Source organism: Balaenoptera borealis (genome assembly GCF_965194805.1).
Source record: "Balaenoptera borealis genome assembly, chromosome: 16".
Lineage (NCBI taxonomy): Eukaryota > Metazoa > Chordata > Mammalia > Artiodactyla > Balaenopteridae > Balaenoptera > Balaenoptera borealis.
Window position 1 is genome coordinate 63,011,534 of NC_138872.1, and position 19,254 is coordinate 63,030,787.

Here is a 19,254-nt window from a genome sequence, read left to right on the forward strand (position 1 = left end):
GATTCCACAAGGCACGTGGCATGGCCAAAAATAATAATAGTACTAAATGCACTTTTTCAAGCCATATGTGGCCCCACAGATTATGATACTGTCCCCTCAGAGAATAACACCTCCAGCCCCTACCACTGCCACCCTATGAAGAAGAATCGTCCCAGGGTGATATGGCTGATGCCAAGTACCCTCAACCTTACTCTGCTCCCTCCAACAACTAGGTTCCTGGAGATCCCGAATGAAGGCCTAGGGAGCCATCGCCAAGCCTTCTTCTGGTTCCAGTGGACATCTCTTGATGACAGAACAGTCAGAGGAACGCCCTTTGCACAAAGGTGAGTTGCTTAAATTTTTTTTTTTTTTATTAAATGATACACTGAAAGTATAAAAGTTGCCTAGGTACAAACCAGTTATAGAATAATGCATACAAATGCGCTATAGACTACATGTGACAATTCTGTTTAGCTTCTATTTTGATGATTTTATATCAGTATCCAAAATGACAAACTCCAGCATTTTTTCTTAACCTAGTCCTGCATGATTGCAATTCCTGAGGTAAACAGTGTCCACTGCCAACAACCCTGCATGTAAACTAAATCCTCTGAGAAGAATTCAGATATTTATACTCCGCATACAATACAATGGAATTCATAATTGTAATCAGGTACTATAGATTTCACTTAAAAAATGGAAATGAGCCCTTATAATACTTCTACATCTGTATATGTAATTTTAGCCCACCAATAGGGCCTCTCAAAATCCTTTGACTTGTAAAGTATGGTTTAAGGCAATTTCTTTAATAATTTTCTGCATTCAGATAAAAATTCTTGGTTAATCTGTAAGGACTGAACCCTGACTAGCACCAAAAATAAAATCAAGTTTCAATAATTTCCAAAAGTAGCACAGAATCTATACCCTGAAAAGAACGCCAATTCTGTCAACTACAGCCCTTATCACCTTCCCTGTGGAAAATGTTTAAGCTAAATGTTGTCAGTGTACAGGCACCCATGCAGTTTTGTTCTGAATACACCTTATGATTTGTGCCAATCAGGTGTCTACTATAATAGTTTGTTGTTTTCAGTGAAATCAGTCTGAAGACTCCACATTATAAAAATGTCAATAAATATCAAAGTAGCATTTTAGAGATGGCATTATAAGAGCTCTTACTATTTTTCTACCCCAAGAATAAAAATCGCCATTTAATAAGACACTCAGAGCCCATACAAGTAAGGGTTGGCCCTTTCATAGCTCATCTTGTAATTGCACAGCTGAAGGCCACATGGAGGTTAAACAATGCCATCTTTTAAAAGGTACTTTCTGCTATTTCTCATAAAGCCTGTCTCTTCATGTTTATTCCACATTCTTCACGTAATAAACTCTTTGTTTTACTTAGAGCAGAATTAAAAGAGTTATTCCCCCCCACACACCTTTTAATTAAATCTTCTAGGAGAAGCCAAACTGTCTACGTAAAGAAGAAGTACGTCGTTACCAAGTTTTAAAGTTCAAATTTGGGTAGTAATTCAGATATTTAAACCTAATTATAAATGGTTATCTGAAAAATAGCTAGTTCCACCCCACAAAACAATCAAACTTTATAGGAATTATAGTTTTTTCTGGTTTTGGTGCTCTTTTAAATTTTTCTTTTTTAAACATGAATGAATTTTCCTATAAATCCACATAATTCCAGCCTGAAGGAAATTTAATTAATGTGCCATGGTAAAGAACAGAGCAGGGAATTCCCTGGCACTCCAGTGGTTAGGACTCAGCGCTTTCACTGCCGGGGCCTGGGTTCAATCCCTGTTTGGGGAACTAAGATCCCGCAAGCCATGTGGTACAGCCAAAAAAAGAACAGAGCATATGGCTATAAAGACCTGATTACTTTTTTAGAAGAATTTATAGGGTACTAAAAAACCCTTTCATTTCTCAAAAATTTAGGGGCCTTTAAAAGCTTCCTAAAAGCAACACATTTTCTTTCAAGTCAAATCTGGTAAGCTAGATGACAGAGTTAGCTTTTATTCACAAATGCAGTAAAACACAAGGGGCTAAAGGTTTTGCAGAAACTCACATTTCCACAAAGTACAAATACTAGTGATGAATTCTGGTAACATTAGGAGAATAAATAAGTTATTTAATACATACAAGTTTAGAAAAAACGCTCCAAATGGAAATGTCATCTCTTCATTGCGGGAGAAGCGTGCAGGTTTTCAGTGTTAGCGCGCCTGCCCTGCTCCTTCTGTAGGTGGTCCTCTGCAATGAACAGAAGCAAAGGTCAGTACTCATCCCAAGCAAAAATGGGCAGCAGGCAAACTTATCTACATATATTGTAGGATGTTATATATTTAATATTGTGTGAGTTCCTTAGATGGCTTAGGACAATTTTAAAAAAGGTTTTTTTTAAACACTATTGAAGAAATCAGAAATGTTTAGTACTAAGGACTCACTCTAATTATTCAGAAGTGTTTCCTATTTTTTTTTTAAGTGAATAGAGTACACCCTGGAGTAAACCCATGGGTAAGTACTTACAAACTTACACTGTATGTAAGGAATGGAATTCACAAGAAAGGACTGTGTATTCAATTCGTATTTTGAGGGATGCCAAAGCTCAACTAAAAAGAAAAAAAACAAAAACAAAAAACTTTTCTTCAAATAGAAATCCTCCCAGCAGCACCCTCTTGCGGCAAGAAGAAAACTAGCATGGTTTACAACTTCCTACCAAAATCCGAAAATCCTCCGAGAAACTGTAGAAAATGTTCTTCAGCCAAAAACAAAACAAGAAAGTTCCATGCAGGTTCAGAGAAGCCCAGAGCCCCTGTGACCACACACTGTGCTCCAGAATAGTAAAGAAAGGGCCCTAGTTATGTCTGATCCATTTCTTTTGTCCTGGGGGAGAGGGTAGCAGGCAGAAGTATTCTCTATTAAAAGAACCTAAAGAGACTTAACATCCAAATGCGACAAAAATGCAACGCACAGGGACTTCCCTGGTGGTCCAGTGGTTAAGAATCCACCTTCCAATGCAGGGGACATGGGTTCGATCCCTGGTCGGGGAACTAAGATCCCAACCAGGGAACTAAGATCCCACATGCCACGGGGCAACTAAGCCTGTGTGCCACAACTAGAGAGCCCACGCACCACAAGACCCAGCGCAGCCAAAAAAAAAAAATGCGATGCACAAACTAAATTTCTAAGAAAACATGAACCCCCCCAACCCTAACCCCCAATTCCCCAAACACTCTCTACAAGTAAAAAAACAAAACCTTTTTAATGACCATTTTGATAACAGGAGACAAAAAAATACAAATTTAGACAAGTTGTTAGAAATATGCAATTGTAGCACCAAAAATGCACACTAGATTTGCTAATTCTGAGGACAAGGTGATGTACACACAGTCTTGCTAGTCCAGAGCAGTCCTCATCCTCAGAGGCAGTGCAGAGTGCTAACACTACCACAGGTCTGGAAAATTCATCCCCCTCAGTGTTAGGCAACTTTGCTGGAAGAACAAGATCAACAACATCCTTAGGGCAAAACCATTTTAGGTTTTCTAGAAAAGTGTTATAAAAGAGTGAAGTATGTCACTCATGTACTTCATAGATGTGCAATAATGTTGAGCTGATAATGATTTTCTCTATTATAAAATATCTGGGCTTTTATTTATAGCAAAAACTACCTTGCTTTCAATATTACAAGCACTAACATCAGCAGCATTAATGAACTGGCCACCATTTCAAAGGTGAGAGTGCCTGTTATATAAACCCTCTTCATTTTTTTTTGTACTTTGAAAGCTTTAATAAAGGAAGTGCTTTCATGATGGCAGGCTTTGGACTTATCTTCAAATAAAAGAGAATTTAATTCTAGTGTTTTATATTTCAGCTGGATGACTTTGTGTAGATAGAAGGTATATAATCTGAAGAATAATTATTTTAATACCTTTATAATTTCTCAATGTTGTCAAATAAAACTTATGTATCATTCACACAATAAGCTGGAGTTGAGAAAGTAAATGGAATGCCTAAATGTATTACTGAAACATAATGCAATTTGGGGCTAACAATTCTTCACAATTCATTGCACAACGAGGTCCCTGTTGTGCCAGTAACATTTTTGATGATCAAGAAAAATAATTTGCAATATCACTGTTCTCCTATTAGTGCACTCATTCTCCTTTCTGAGTCTTCCACAGAATAGGTACCCAAAGCTTTGGTGACCTGAACTCGAATCTTTGATGTCTCTGGCACTTTATACAGACAGGAGCCAAGGTAATCCAAGGACTCTTGCATCCTCTCTAGCACACCCTGCCCCCACTCACCCAACTGGAACTAAAAATACCAATGTCATGGGTTTGCTGTGTTAACACGTGTTAATGTGTACAATATCCACTGGTGACAATTAAAGAGAAACTGGCATTATCATATATTCTTGGCAAGTATGTAAAGTGGTAAAGCCTTTTTGGAGGGAAATTAAACAATATCTACTACATTTTTAATTTATTTTTTTTATAGATTTCCATCTAATGCTTTTTTTTTCCTTTTTTTAATTAATTAATTAATTAATTAATTTATTTATTTATTTACTTATTTTTGGCTGTGCTGGGTCTTCGTTTCTGTGCCAGGGCTTTCTCTAGTTGCAGCGAGCGGGGGCCACTCTTCATCGCGGTGCACGGGCCTCTCAGCGTCGCGGCCTCTCGTTGCGGAGCACAGGCTCCAGACGCACAGGCTCAGTAGTTGTGGCTCACTGGCCTAGTTGCTCCGCGGCATGTGGGATCTTCCCAGACCAGGGCTCGAACCCACGTCCCCTGCATTGGCAGGCAGACTCTCAACCACTGCGCCACCAGGGAAGCCCGACATTTTTTAATATGCATATGTTTTGAACCAGCAATTCTACTTCTAGGCATCCACATAAGAAAAATACTAATGCTACCCTGCAATACTGTAAAAGCAAAAAATTTAAAACATACAAAAGTAGGACTTCCCTGGTGGTGCTGTGGTTAACAATCCACCTGCCAACGCAAGGGACACGGGTTCAATCCCTGGTCCGGGAAGATCCCACATGCCGTGGAGCAACTAAGCCTGTGCGCCACAACTACTGAGCCTGCGCTCTAGAGCCTGTGAGCCACAACCACTGAAGCCCGAGCGCTCTGGGGCCCGCGTGCCGCAACTACTGAAGCCCACACGCCTACAGCCCGTGCTCTACAACAAGAGAAAACACCACAGTGAGAAGCCCACACAACGCAACTAAGAGTAGCCCACGCTCACCACAACTAGAGAAAGCCCACGAGCATCAACGAAGACCCAACACAGCCAAAAACAAAAAACAAACAAAAACAAAAGTAGATCAGTAAATAGTACTATTGATTAGCAATAGTACTATGGAATACTACAGAAAGGTAGTAGAAGCAGATCTACATAAATTGATAAAACAAGTGAAAAAAGCAAACTGTAGGATAATATGTACAGGAACAGTGTATATAAATTTAAATACGTAGAAATGACTCCTGAAGGACACCCACCAAGCTGCTAACAGCACTACCTTCTGTGGAGGGGAGGGAAATCAAGGCATTAGGGAGAGGCAAGGAGGGAGGAGGTTAGAGGGAATTTCACATTATACTACTGATGTTTAGAGATCTACTCTTGTACCATGTGTTTTGTTTTGTTTTTTTAAGTTCTTGCCAAATAGTAGGCAATAATGACAGTTCCTTACCAATACTTGAAAAAGGAACTAAGAAAACTTCTCCATATTCTTTAACTGGAAAGTGTACAGGAATGGCAATCAAGGGTGCTGACTCTGCTAAAAATGATCAGCTACAGGCTTTCGATGAGTCAATGAACCTCTTAGTCTTGGTTTTCTCAACTGTAAAATAAGTAGATGGGAATGATTTCTTTTCCAATGTTCCATGGACTTAGAATTCTAAGATATATAGAAGGATAACTCCTAGTAAAGTCAAAACTAACCTCCAAGAGATCACCCTGATTCACAAATATTTTGCTTTCAGATCTTAAGAGACAGAGTAAGTATTTAACATGATCAATATATTTTTTTAAATATTCACAATTATCTCAAAAGGCCATTACTTTCTTTTTCAAAAAATTTATTTATTTTTTATTTATTTATTTTTGGCTGTGTTGGGTCCTCGTTGCTGTTCGCGGGCTTTCTCTAGTTGCGGCGAGTGGGGGCTACTCTTCATTGAGGTGCACAGGCTTCTCATGTGGTGGCTTCTCCCGTTGCAGAGCACGGGCTCTAGGCACGCAGGCTTCAGTAGTTGTGACACGTGGGCTCAGTATTTGTGGCTCGCGAGCTCTAGAGTGCAGGCTCAGTAGTTGTGGCGCACGGGCTTAGTTGCTCTGCGGCATGTGGGATCTTCCCGGACCAGGGCTCGAACTTGTGTTCCCTGCATTGGCAGGTGGATTCTTAACCACTGTGCCACCAGGGAAGCCCAACATGATCAATATTGCTCATGGCAGTTCAGGAAAACTGCAAAAGACAATTTGCACTTTAGATGTTTCTTAAAAGTTTATTTCAACAGTCAAGATTTATATTTGTTCTGGGAATTCCCTGGCGGTCCAGTGGTTAGGACTCCATGCTTTCACTGCCAAGGGTGCAGGTTCAAGAAAAAAGATTTATATTTGTTCTGATAATCAGCTGCCTGAGCCCCACCTATGACTATCCTTAAAAAGAGAGATCAACTCTCAACCATAGTTGGAAACACTGAGCTATAAACCATTCAACTTAGATTATCAAATTGAGGTCCTATTGCTGATATAATCAAAACAACTGAAACCTCATTGGAAGAGTGAGCATTCTTAAAAGAAATATGAGCTATTCTCCTAAGAATTTATTTATAGATAACTACAACGCTACCACAAAGAGTATTCCCCCCACCCCCTCAAAAAAAATCCTGAAAATGCAAAGGACAACACATAAACCTCTGACTGCTCTATCTATATTCAGCAATCTTGCCTTTTTTCAGTCTTAGAGGGAAGAAAATTGATAATGTGATAAAAAGCTCTTTCTTCAGTATGCTAAGGATCTAAGCTACTCCAAAGAGTACAAATCTATGTAAAAATCAAGTTTTTCAACACTTCTTTATAGAAATTATATCTAAGAATTTTGCCTAGTCATCTCCCCACCCCTCGCAAGATTCTCCTTCTGAAAAGCATTGTTTTTCTGAGTATAAATAACACAGGCTAACTATACTGGATATAAATGGAATTAAACTTTGACTCAAAATCTTAGGAAAAACTGTTCCAAAGATAAAAACAGATAGGAAGAAAATATACTTGCTGATAGCTAAATGATAAGTCTCAGAAAACTCATACCCATTTGCTTTCTTCCATTAGGTTGTCTGCCAAGATTTGGGCTTGGAGGCTGAAGTGAAGACCCTTTCAGAAATGTATTTTGGATGTCATCCTTAGTTCCATGCAAGAAATGAGCTAAAATTCCATACAAAAGAGGTCTATAGCAGGAAGAAAATCAAAATCAATTCAATTTGAATAAATAGGAAAAGCTTAAAAATATCTACTCTTTAAAAGGTAGCCTCTGACACGAAAACAGCCAAGTAATTCACCAGACTTAAAAGAAAAAAGATGCATGGTTATCATCCAAATTGCAAACTGTTCATGCTTTTTCAAATTTAAGTGTACCATTTAACTCTAAAGACAATTTTAAAATCCAGAGAAAACACGTTAACAAGTTAAACCTCACCTAAGCTGAAATACAATTTCAATCAATGCACAGGAATCAGCTTTTTTTTTTTTAAACTCCGAAGTCCAGTATGAGATTTCCCACTACCTAACATGGTCTGATACAAAACAACTATTCAATATATACTTACTGGATTAATAAATCCTTGCCTGGGTTCAAATCCTGGTCCTGCCACTTGACCTCAGCAAGATTCTTAACATCCCCAGCCTCATAAATGTTTCTTCCTCTATAAATGAGGATAAGCATAGTCTCTACCTCATAGGGCAGTTATGGACGAAATGAGTTAATAAATGTCAAGTGCTTAGAACCATGCCTGGCACATATTAAATGGTATATAAATGCAAGCTATACAGGAGTCGGGTAAGAACTAATATTTTAAAAGCTACTTTACAGTTTACAAAACACTCTTCTCTCCCTTCATTTTATCCCCACCTTGTGATGTCATAATCATCACCTCCAATTTAGAAATGAGAAAACCAGAGCTCACTGAGGATTTGCTAGAGATTGCTTAGATAGTCAACAAACTTTACACTTGAACCCCAAGTCCCATATTCTTTTCCTTACAGCATGCTGCCTGGAGATTTACGTTAGTGCCCTTGCACCAATGGAGGCTGCTCTGATGACAATAAAGAGTGGTTTTCCCTTGTTTCCAATATCACAGTTGAAAATATCAATTTAATGGATTGTCTTTTTGAGATAATCTATCTACTTATTAGCAAGTGTGATGGTTCAAAGTATGACATCCTTTCCCTTCAAAAGGCGGAGTCTAACTGCTCTCCTCTTGAGTGTGAGCTGAACTCACTTCTCAGGAACAGAGTAAGGCACTAAGTGACAGCACTTGCAACTTCAGAGTCTAGGTCATAAACGGCATTGTGGCCTCCTCCTTGCCTTCTCTCTTGGTCACTCTCTCTGGGGTAAGTCAGTTGCCATATCATGAGGACACTCAAGCTGTCCCATGGAAAGGTACATGTAGTGAAGAACTGAGGCCTCCGACAAACAGCCATGTGAATGTGTCACATGGAAACGGATCCCCCAGCTCCAGCCAAGCCTTCAGATGACTGCATCCCCGGCCAACATCTTAACTGCAATCTCATGAGTGAGACTAGCCACAGAAGCCACGCCCAGATTCCTCTCCACTGATAATAAATGTCTATTGTTTTAAACCACCAACTTCTGGGGTAATCTGTTATACAGCAATAAATAACCAACTACACACAAAAGCAATTTTTCCATACCACAAAGAAACCAAGAGAGTGAGTTTCTCTATTTAATAAGATGCCTCAGCTCTTATAAAAGCTTCATACAGGAATATAAAATAGGTCTCTTTGTCTACTTTAAACCATTGTTTCCCAAAGTGTTAACTGGTCAAAGAAGATTTTTAAATTTAAAAAATTCTGTTTTCCAAATTTGCAATAAAATTTACCTAAGATTTAAAATTTTTAACACATATTAGAAAATATAAAACTACCACATTTAACCTGCAGCTTCATGAATATTAAGGTTTCTTTTTTCAAAAATCCTACTTAAAAAAGAGATAATTGTTTTTAAAGTACAGCTTCACAATGCCTTATTTGCAATTTTGAAAAACAAACACTCTGAAAACTAATTTTCTTCATAAATTTGGCACAAACTCATTTGGTGGCATGGCTTGACCTAACATAAGGTTATTATACACTTTATCCTACTTTTTGTGAAAATTCTTAAGTTTCACTGAAAAATATTAATGTGACTATTAGTGCTACTTCAGACTTCCACTGGACCCTACACCATATATGGACCACATTACTTTTTAAAATCTGAAAACTTTTCAATGGAAATGTTTTAAAGCAATAAGTGTCTTTCAGAAAGCAAACTATTGGCAGCGTGACACCAGTTAGAAAAGAAAGTGACTGGAGAGAAACGGGACAGACGCCTCCTGAACTGCACGGCGCAGGGCATGAGGACAGACAGGCGCTACTGCACAGGCCAAATTGATAAGACTCGCAAAATGACTTGTGGAGAAGTGAGAAGGAGCCAGAAGTGCAAGTGAGCTCTCAGGTGAAGACCTGAATGGCTGTATGAGGAAGCTACGAGGGGGGCTTGAAGAGATGAAAATAATGGACTTGATATTTGGACACACGGAGTTTGAGATGCCAGCAGAAATGTAGGTCCATGATTCACGAGCTCTGTAAGATTTAAAGCAGAGTCACCAGCGTGGAGACATCATTAAAGACTCAAGACTACATAGAAAAGTGGGCAGGGGGACAAGAGGAAAAGAAAGTTAAGGACAAGACTTGGGAGAGAGTGCCCAAAATTTAAAGGAACCCTAAAGGAGCCAATGAAGAAACTGTGATGACCATTAGGGAGACAGAAAAACCAAGACAGTAAAGGGTCATAAAAGACAAATGACAAGAAGAAGTGTTTTAAGGAAGAGTTGTCAATATTACAAAACACTGCAGAAACTCAAGTAAAGCTGAGCTTCTCAAATTGGAAATAGATATATACCCACTCTTAGTGCTAGGGGCCTGGTACGACGTACAGGTGGCATATGATCCCAGAACACTAATTTTATACAAAGATTTGAGGGAGAGTTCAATTTAATTGGCATGTCATTTAAAACATTTTAATGGTAAAAAAATTATATCATGAAGTAGAATGAAAAAATTCAATAAACTTTTAGAAAGAGAAAACATAAGACTTCAAAGAAATTTCTTACTAGGAGAAAGTTGCTTTGATCTATGTTCCCAGGCCTCCGAGGTACAATTTTTTCTGCCATTCAGGGATCCTCTAGAAAAAGTTTAAGAAACACTAAAGTAGGAAAAAAACTAAGAAACTACTAGAAAGTGGTCACTCTTTTTCAAGAGCATAGTTTCAGTATAAACGGTGAGGGGAGAATTTTAAATGCAGAGAAGGCAAAAGAGGGGGTAATAACAAAATGAAAGCAGGGGGTTGATCTTCACTAAGTTCAGTGATAAAAGGAGTTAAGAGGTTTTTTTGGAGAGGGGAGATTTGAGTACATTCCCAAGTTGAAGTGAAGGAAGCAGTGAGGAGGAAGAGTTAAATGTGAGGAAGAAAACAATTGATAGAGCAAAGCCTCAGGTAAAAAACAAAAGGATGGATCAAGAAGCCAAGAGACATGACCCTTAGGATGAAGCAGGGGTGCTCAGTCCTCTGAAACCACATGCATTTAGCACCTACTCACAGCTGCACACCGTGGACGTGTGCTAGACACACACTGGGCCCAAATAAATACCTACTGAATTAAAATGAAATAAAACCACTGCTATGCAATTATGACTCTAATACAACAATATCTGAAAACTTATTTTTTTAAAAACTTCTTACATTGTATTATCCTTTGATTCTTCAAATGCATTTAGTTCACGGATGAGAAACTGTCTGTCCAATGGAACTATGGGTTGACCAGATTCTGGGGGGAAAATCATAAAACACTGATCTTTATTAATGTAAAAAGTAAATAGGATTTTGATAAAAACCACACTTACGAGGTATACACATTTTTCAGATTTTAGAAGAATGATGATGGCACACGCCAAGGCACATGCAACTGTATGTGATTTTATGACTTTCAGAATAGCTACTTTGTTAAATGCATATTTTAATACAGTTTAACATAAACTTATTTTTTAAATCTCCCAATTTTGAGTTGGGAAAATATTGTTTCTATATACTAGACTTCAGAAGTCCTATTTTCTAAGAAGCCTGTAAACTAAATACATGACAGCGCTGATATCCGTTTGGCGGCAATAAATCTAAAAGTACAATGAACACTAATATGAAGTGCTGGCAAGGATACAGGGCAACTGGAACCCTCATACTCTGCTGGTAGGAGAACAAAATGCTGCATCCACTTATAAAGGTAAGCATACACTTACCACACACAACCCAGCAATACCACTCTTAGCTCTTTACCCAAGACATGAAAACAACGTTCGGCTAAACCTTGTAAATGAATGTTTATAGCAGCTTGACTCATAACTGCCAAAAACTAGAAACAACCCCAATGTCTATCAACTGATAATAGATAAATCAACACAACCATACAATGGAATGCTATTCGGAGGGGAAAAACAACAGCATGGTCTCAAATGTGTTATGCTGAGTGAAAGGAAGCAGATTCAAAATGCTACATCCTGCATGGTTTCACTTATATGACGTTCTAGAAAAGGCAAATGATAGGTACAGAAAACAACAGATCAGAGGTTGCTAGGGGTTTGAGGGTAGGAGAAGAGGTTGTCTACAAAGGGACACAGGGAATTTTTTGAGGTGATGGAAACATTCTATATCGTGATTGTGATTGTGGTGGTAGTTACACAACTGTATGAATTTGGTAAAATCCATAGAACTATATACTAAAAATGGTAAAGAATCTTATATGTTAATTTTACCTCATTTTTTAAAAAAAAAAGCCAAGACACTGTAGAAACTTGACTACTGTCATTATATTCCATTCTAGGTAAGCACAAGTCCAAGACATCTAATTGGTGATATTTTCATATTCTTCTTTTCTGATTATTAATGTATTATATAGCCATCTATAACAAACTGAAGAAAGTGAAGATACTGATATTGAAGATCCTTAAACCAATAAAAATCATCAGTCTTTATTCAGTTAAGGTATTAACATTCAGTTAACATTAAATAAAAGATCTAGAATATTAACAAAAGATCTATCGAATGGAAAGTTCCAGCACCACAAATAAGGAATCCATTCTCTCTTCCAAAATCCGCTTCATGATCTCTTTTCTTTGAGGAGGCATATCTCCAAGGCACCAAACAGTCTTAAAGCACAGATTACACCCTGAACAAGGGAATCAAGTTATGTACGTGCAAGGTGTTTTGATCATCCTCCCAGCCTCATCTCCCCCAGCCCATAAGCAATGCTGATCCTGACTACTGTGCATATTCTTCCAGTTCTTTTGCTTTCTTTCTTAAGAAATAAAATTTAACAGATAAAGTAAATTTCTTTTTAACTGTTGACTCCCTCCCCCCAATACAATTTCTCTCCCTCCCATCACTAGAATGAGTTTGGAGTTTACCTTCCTAATCCTTTTCTTTTTTTTTATTGAAGTATAGTTGATCTCTTCTTTCTTTTTTTATTTAAGTATAGTTGGTTCACAATATTATATTAGTTTCAGGTGTACAACACAGTGATTTGAAATTTCTAAGAGATTATCTAATCCTTTTTAGATATCATGCTTTCACATACATTTGTATACAGTGCCTGATCAATACATGGTAGCAATATTTTGAGGCTTTATCTCCAATGTTTTATATTTTTTAATAAAGAATATATATAAAATCTGTGTGTGTGTATTTGTGTGTGTGTGTGTGTGTGTATGTGTGTTTTTAAAGCATATACATAGAAAAAAGACTGACAGCACATAGGGTAAAATGTAAAGAACTGTTTACTCTCAATACCAGTAAACAAGTATTTATTGTCAGTGCCAGGAATTATGATTTTTCAAAGTATGCACCTAGTTTAAGTGTTTATTGAGTTATTTTCCCCTACAATACAATAAACCTCACGAGAACTTGTTCAAGCTATGGAAAGAGCCCGTGGGAGTTTTATGTCCCAGTCATGTCCCAGATGATACTGTTTGGTAATGGAATTAGATTTCTAGGCTAAACACTTTCTGAGAATTGGGAGAAGGGAAGAGGCAGATTTCATATCAGGTAACTAACAATAAATAACCTCTTACCTGCTATGAGGACAGATGCTGTATACTTATATTTGTTGAATTCCAAATACTCCCGAATTAATTCATTAATTAGAAGGTTTTCATGAGACAATGATGGTCGAGGTTCACTTTCATCATCAAGAGCATTGAAAACTTCAGCTCGAATCCTTGCTTTTAAATGCCCTAATACTCCTCTTTTTTCCAAGGTGTCCTTTAAAACTGTTAAATATAAAATATTAATGCTTCAGTTACAGAAGAAATTTTGTCGTTCTTAGCTAAACTTTGAAGAAAAATGCTTAAAAGGTAAACACGCACTTTCAACCTATACTCTATGACAAACTGAACAATCATCACATTAGCTACCACAAGCCACATCTGCAATAAAAAATAAAGTTCCTAAGTTGCGATGATTTATTTTAATATATTTAAGCAAATGCAAGTTTATCCTTCCAACATCGTCACTGTCAGAGGTTACAGCCTGATACACATTCTTTAGTGAAGAAGAAAATAGGGAGAGAAATATACTTAGCTTACTGGGACCTGAACTTATCTCCCAGTGTCTCATATCTTTTCAAGAATGGTTGTCACTGCAGACAGGTTCTGTATGTCACTAAAACCCTCTGGTCCAGAAAGTAGATGATTAAAGATAACAAGTACACTCCAAAAAGGAAGGACTATGTCATGTCCTTTGTATAAAAACTGATACCCAGAACCCTTGGGAAATGGCCCATTCTGAACAAAAAGGTGGGCTTTTGTTCAGGGGGTTTGTTTGTTTGTTAAAGACAATTATGAGTTAATTCCTTAGAACAGTAAGATTTTGAAATTGTAAGCCTACTTAGAAATCTAACATGTAACTTTATCAATGCCATCTCAAGGAATCAGGGATGTATATGCTGAATGTAATCTAACTTCTTGATAAGCAAGGGTCATTATTACAAATATCAATAGTTATGATAATGAGATTTAGCTATAAATACTAATATGGATAGGGCTGAATTGGCATCATCCCTTGCAGTGGTCTGGAACCTTTTTTTCCTCACGTTGTCCTTAATAGCTAAATAACAACTCCAGAGAATTAACACATTTCACCCGTAGTGCCTAGAACAGAGAGCTGCCTAGAGGCATTATAATACTGTGCTGTATACTACTGGTGTAATAAATATAGTTTAATACTGTATTATGCTATAAATAAGTACACCACAATAATGACAATTCAGAAAGGGAGCCCAGGGACTTCCCTGGTGGCGCAGTGGTTAAGAATCCGCCTGCCAACACACGGGACACGGGTTCGAGTCCTGATCCGGGAAGATCCCACATGCCGCGGAGCAACTAAGCCCGTGCGCCACAACTACTGAGCCTGCAATCTAGAGCCCGCGAGCCACAAGTACTGAAGCCCACGCGCCTAGAGCCCGCGCACCGCAACAAGAGAAGCCATCGCAATGAGAAGTCCGCGCACCGCAACGAAGAGTAGCCCCCGCTGACCGCAACTAGAGAAAGCCCGCGCACAGCAACGAAGACCCAACGCGGCCAAAAATAAAATAAAATAAAGGGAGCCCAGGAAGTGTATCCAAGTAGGCATGGAGATGAAATTGTTTTAAGCTTTGATAAACAACAAAAACCTGAGTCAGGTTTTTGTCGATTAAAGAGATACAATCCAAACTAGACTTTAACCTTTCTTGGCCCTTATATTTAGATTCATCCCCTCAACCTTTTTTGCAGGTGTGTTAAGAGTAGTTCTCACCCAGTCAGACTGTGTAACAGGTCCATAAAAGGAAGGTACAGCTTTGTTATGTTGGGATCATAACCGAACCCTTGTTCTCCAATTCCATCTTTAGAAATTAGACGGAGAGATTTTTTCCCCCCAATTACTCTGTATTTGCACACAGCACAGCCTCAAACTCAGCAAAGAAATGAGAATTAATGAAGCTGGAGTTAGGAAACCCAGCATGTCTCATCACTACCTCAGCGGTAGATCACTAACTCCTGCCTCACTTGTTTTCTTCAACATGAGTTCTATGTCTCAGAGGTAGAACCAAGTAAGGTGGAAAAATGTGAGGTGAAAGTGCTTTAAAAAGGTGAAAGCCCATATAAGATAATTGATTGGCAAGCATTTTCAATGGGTTTCTCTTGAACACTAAGCACATTCAGAGCTGAGGAATGCAGGAAAAGCATAAAGGGCTCCCTACATCGGTGTAGGACATTGCTTGTCTAGAGAGTTCTAGGGTTCCATCATCCTGATCTGCCCTCTATTATCATGTTTATTAAAACACTGTACCATGACAATTTCTTTGGGAAGAGCTTCTTAACCTGGTTTATATTCCAAAGTATCTTTAAATCCTCAGAAGTTGCATGCAATATTACAGGTGATATGTGTTTCCTGGGGAGAGAGTTCACCAATTCATGTCAAGTCTGTCCTTGTGGATAGAGGTATGCCTTTTTAATGATTGTTCACCAGTCCTGGGCCACAAACATACATTTAAATCAATAATTCCTGAATCATATTCTCAAATCATACTCTCCCCACCAAATCTCTAAGAATCACTGATTTAGAGCCTAAATTCCCTGAAAAATGGAACTAGTTTTACTAGCCGGGCAGCAGTATCACTCAGTAACTAAGACCTACAGGCCTGGTGCAGCATCTCTAGGTTCTCACTCTGCCTCTTTCTAGCTAAATTACTTTGGTCGATCTGTTTCTCCTCTCAGCGCCTCAATTTCCTAATGTACGAAATGGGCATAAGGTTGATACACAGAATCAGTTAGGTAACACAGGGGCTGGGCTGTGCCTGACACATAAGGCTCGATGACTAATAACTATAATTACTATTACTTGTTTGGACATCTGCGTCACAACTAACGGTGTACAAATGTCCTCAGCTTAAGGACTCGAACATTTGTGGAACTTTTCCTAAAAACACAGAAGAATGGCCAGGCCAGACACCTTTCTACCTCCACTTTTTCCCAATGGAAAATCGCGACCCACCTCGCAGGTGGTTGTAAGGATGCAATGACATAAGCAAAGCAAATGGTTTAGGATTGTGCTGAACACCAACAATGGTGGTTTAGATATTGTAATCATCAGCCCGGAGGGAAAGGCCCGGCCCACGGCCTCGCCCCCGTCGAGGTCCAGAAAGATGCGCCAGAGCCCCAAGGTGCAGAACTATAGACCTCTCAGGTACCTGGGGATCCTGGGACTCCTCCTCCAGCTCAAAGCCGGTTTAAACATTGCCCCTATGCAACTACATCCCCCCAGAGCCCCCGCGCGGCGGCCGCCACACCCTCTAGATGCTCCGCAGGCCCTGAAGTCACAGAACGACCCCCGAAAAGGCTGACTAGTGTTCCGCGCACCCTCCTTTCGTCCCATCCTTTTCACAGGCTGAAGGCCGACATAGTTCAGCCGGCAAGCTTCCCATTCATACTCACCCGCCTTCAGCTCGGCAACAGTCGCCATTTTTCAACGGCCCCCAGGGGCGCGCGCCTAGGCTGCGCGCACGCGCAGCTCCGCCCCGCTCCGCGGCGTGGCCTGTAGCCAATAGGCTCGCCGCTCTCGCCGCACCTAGTCCAACCCCTCTTCGTTTACGCGCTCCGTGGTTGGATGGGTGGTGACGGTCCAGAGAGACCCTACCAATCAGCGAGTGCTCTAGGCGGGCCCTGCTGAGGGAGGAGGGAGGGTAAGCCCGGACTGAGGCAGGTCGGAACCTTACCAGGAGTCCTGCTGGCACCCTAGGGCTTAACTTTAGCCTTCATGATTTGCCCACTGCTCATCTCTGCAGCCTCAAGTACTAGTTGTTAATAGTTACCAGGTGTTAAACTTGAGAATGCATCCGAATCACCTGGAGAACTTGTTAAAACAGATTTCTGGGCCCCACCCCTGGAGTTTCTGATTCAGTAAATCTGGGGTGAGGTCCGAGAATGCCATTTCTAACAAGTTACTAAATGAGGCTGATGCTGCTGATCTTGGGGATCACCCCTTGAGGACCACTGTATTAGGGCTTACTATGAGCCTGACACTCTTATAAGTGCTTTACACGCGTTGACATTGATTTCTCTATTACTACTACATTTCACAAAGGCGGAAACTGAGTGTTTGAAGACTGCAGAGGCGTAACCAAGGTCACCAGCAAATGGTGGAGGTGAGATTTGAATCCAGGCCTCTTGCTCTTCAAAGCCTGTTCTCTCCACTGGCGCTTAATACTGGGCAGTGCACATAAGGGATCCAAGAGCTATTTGTGAAGATGATTGATGAACGAATAAGCTCTAGCATCCCAAGGAAATGAAGAAAAAGGAACAAGGGAATAATGTACCCAAAACTGAGTGTGAGGTTCTATGATTCCAGTTGTATTTCCAGAAAGGTCAACATTTGTGACCTAGAACACTGCCTTTTAAACTACTAGTCTTAACCCAATAGCAGATTTTGAAATCTATTAGTATATCCCAGTGAACATATTTTCAATGAAATGGAATGGAACAAATAGAAAACATAGAAGTATTGTTTTAGAAACTTTTGTTTCAGGTCTATATGTGTGTTCTGGTTCCTGGTGTATTTCTTAAAGTGGATGGCAGTGAAAAAAAGCTTCACAGCCATTGTAACCTAGAGGAACCCATTCCTGTTCCAAACTCGATTCATTTTGACCTCGTGGGACACAGATCTGTTCTGTAACCTGAGAACGGTGCTATCCTGTCACACTTCCCTATTCTGTAAAACCCACAGTGCCTGAAATCCTAGCCAGCGTCTGAAGAGATTTACAAAGATTAACTAAATTCCATAGGCAGAATGTTTGAGCTCTTTGGAGAAAAGTGTTTGTGAATATACTGATGAGGAACTCAGAGAGAGAGAGGCAAATAATAATGATTAATAGTGGTAATCATACAATAACTACTAACCTCCATTGCCACTCTGTGGGTGGCAGGCCCTGCTCTAAAAGCTCTACTTTAAGTACTCACCAACAACCCTATGAGATAGATATGCATAGAGCAGTCGTGTAAAGTGAAATCTCATTTAAAATTGTAGTGATATTGGGTAATACACTGTGTTGGTGACGATGTGGTGAAACAGGTATTATTGAGTTGTGGCCAGTAAGTTCGTTCTGTTTTTTCCGTAAGATGTTACGGAAACACCAGAACGAACTTTTTGGCCAACCCAATGCTATACCTAGCTGGTAGGCAAGGAGACTGGCCCCGCCTTCTCAGAAGGCTGTTTGGCATACCTGAACAACCTTTCACATCCTCTGGCCCATCAATTCTAGTTCTAAGAATATATCTTACAGTATACTCATACCCGATTACAAAGGATATGTGTATAAGAATATTCATTGTAGCACTGTTTGCGGTAGACAAAAATCTATATATACCTATGGGAATGGCTGAAATATAAACAACTGACAATGACAATACCAAATGCGGGTGAATTGGCATATATTGCTGGTAGAAAGACAAAGTGGTACAGTCACTTTGGAAATGAGTTTGGCAAGTACTTATTAAGTCAAACATGCAGTTACCATACAGCCCAGTAATCCCACTCCTAGATGTTTACCCAAGAGAAATAAAAGCTTATGTCCACACAAAAACTAGTATGCAATAATAGCAGATTTATTCATGATTGCCCCAACTGGAAATGACCCAATGTTTTCCAACTGGTGAATGGATATAAACTAGCTGTGGTATATCTGTACCATGGAATATAACTCAGAAATAAAGAGGAACCAAACACTCATACACACAACAATATGGATGAATCTCAAATGCATTGTGCCTAGTGAAAGCAACAAGGCTCAAAGGCTGCATCCTGTATGATTCCATTTATATGACATTTTGGAAAAGGAAAGTCCTTTTGGACAGGGTACAGAAAGCAGATCAGTGGTTCCAGGGGCTGGGGATGAATGAAGGGGATGA

At 39.4% G+C, this 19,254-nt stretch overlaps 1 protein-coding gene across 7 annotated transcripts; it reads right to left on the reverse strand.

The window, feature by feature from the left end:
- Positions 1-1,971: 1,971 nt before the first annotated feature.
- On the reverse strand, positions 1,972-16,889 carry CEP20 (centrosomal protein 20). Of its 7 annotated transcripts, XR_014235842.1 has the most exons (7): positions 16,786-16,889; positions 13,387-13,584; positions 11,009-11,093; positions 7,815-7,910; positions 7,300-7,436; positions 5,684-5,833; positions 1,972-2,235 (listed from the first exon to the last, which is right to left on the reverse strand). XR_014235842.1 is itself a non-coding variant. In XM_082360776.1 (6 exons), exons 1-6 carry the CDS (start codon positions 16,811-16,813, stop codon positions 2,159-2,161), a joined length of 621 nt encoding a protein of 206 aa, XP_082216902.1. In that variant the 5' UTR covers positions 16,814-16,889; the 3' UTR covers positions 1,972-2,158. The 7 variants fall into 7 exon arrangements, 6 of the variants coding, with proteins under 6 accessions (XP_082216902.1, XP_082216905.1, XP_082216906.1 ...); XM_082360776.1 differs by lacking the exon at positions 5,684-5,833; XM_082360777.1 differs by lacking the exons at positions 1,972-2,235; positions 5,684-5,833 and adding an exon at positions 6,051-6,371.
- Between the last annotated feature and the right edge of the window lie 2,365 nt (positions 16,890-19,254).

Excerpts from the sequence above, each read along its gene's own strand:
- CEP20 (XM_082360776.1), bottom strand. The coding sequence starts at position 16,813 with ATGGCGACTGTTGCCGAGCTGAAGGCGG. Across the intron at positions 7,911-11,008 it reads GAATCAAAGGATAATACAAT|AGGAAGAAACATTTATGAGG; the intron begins GTAAGAAGTTTT and ends CCTCATTTATAG. Across the intron at positions 2,236-7,299 it reads TAATGGAAGAAAGCAAATGG|AGGACCACCTACAGAAGGAG; the intron begins GTATGAGTTTTC and ends TGTTCATTGCAG.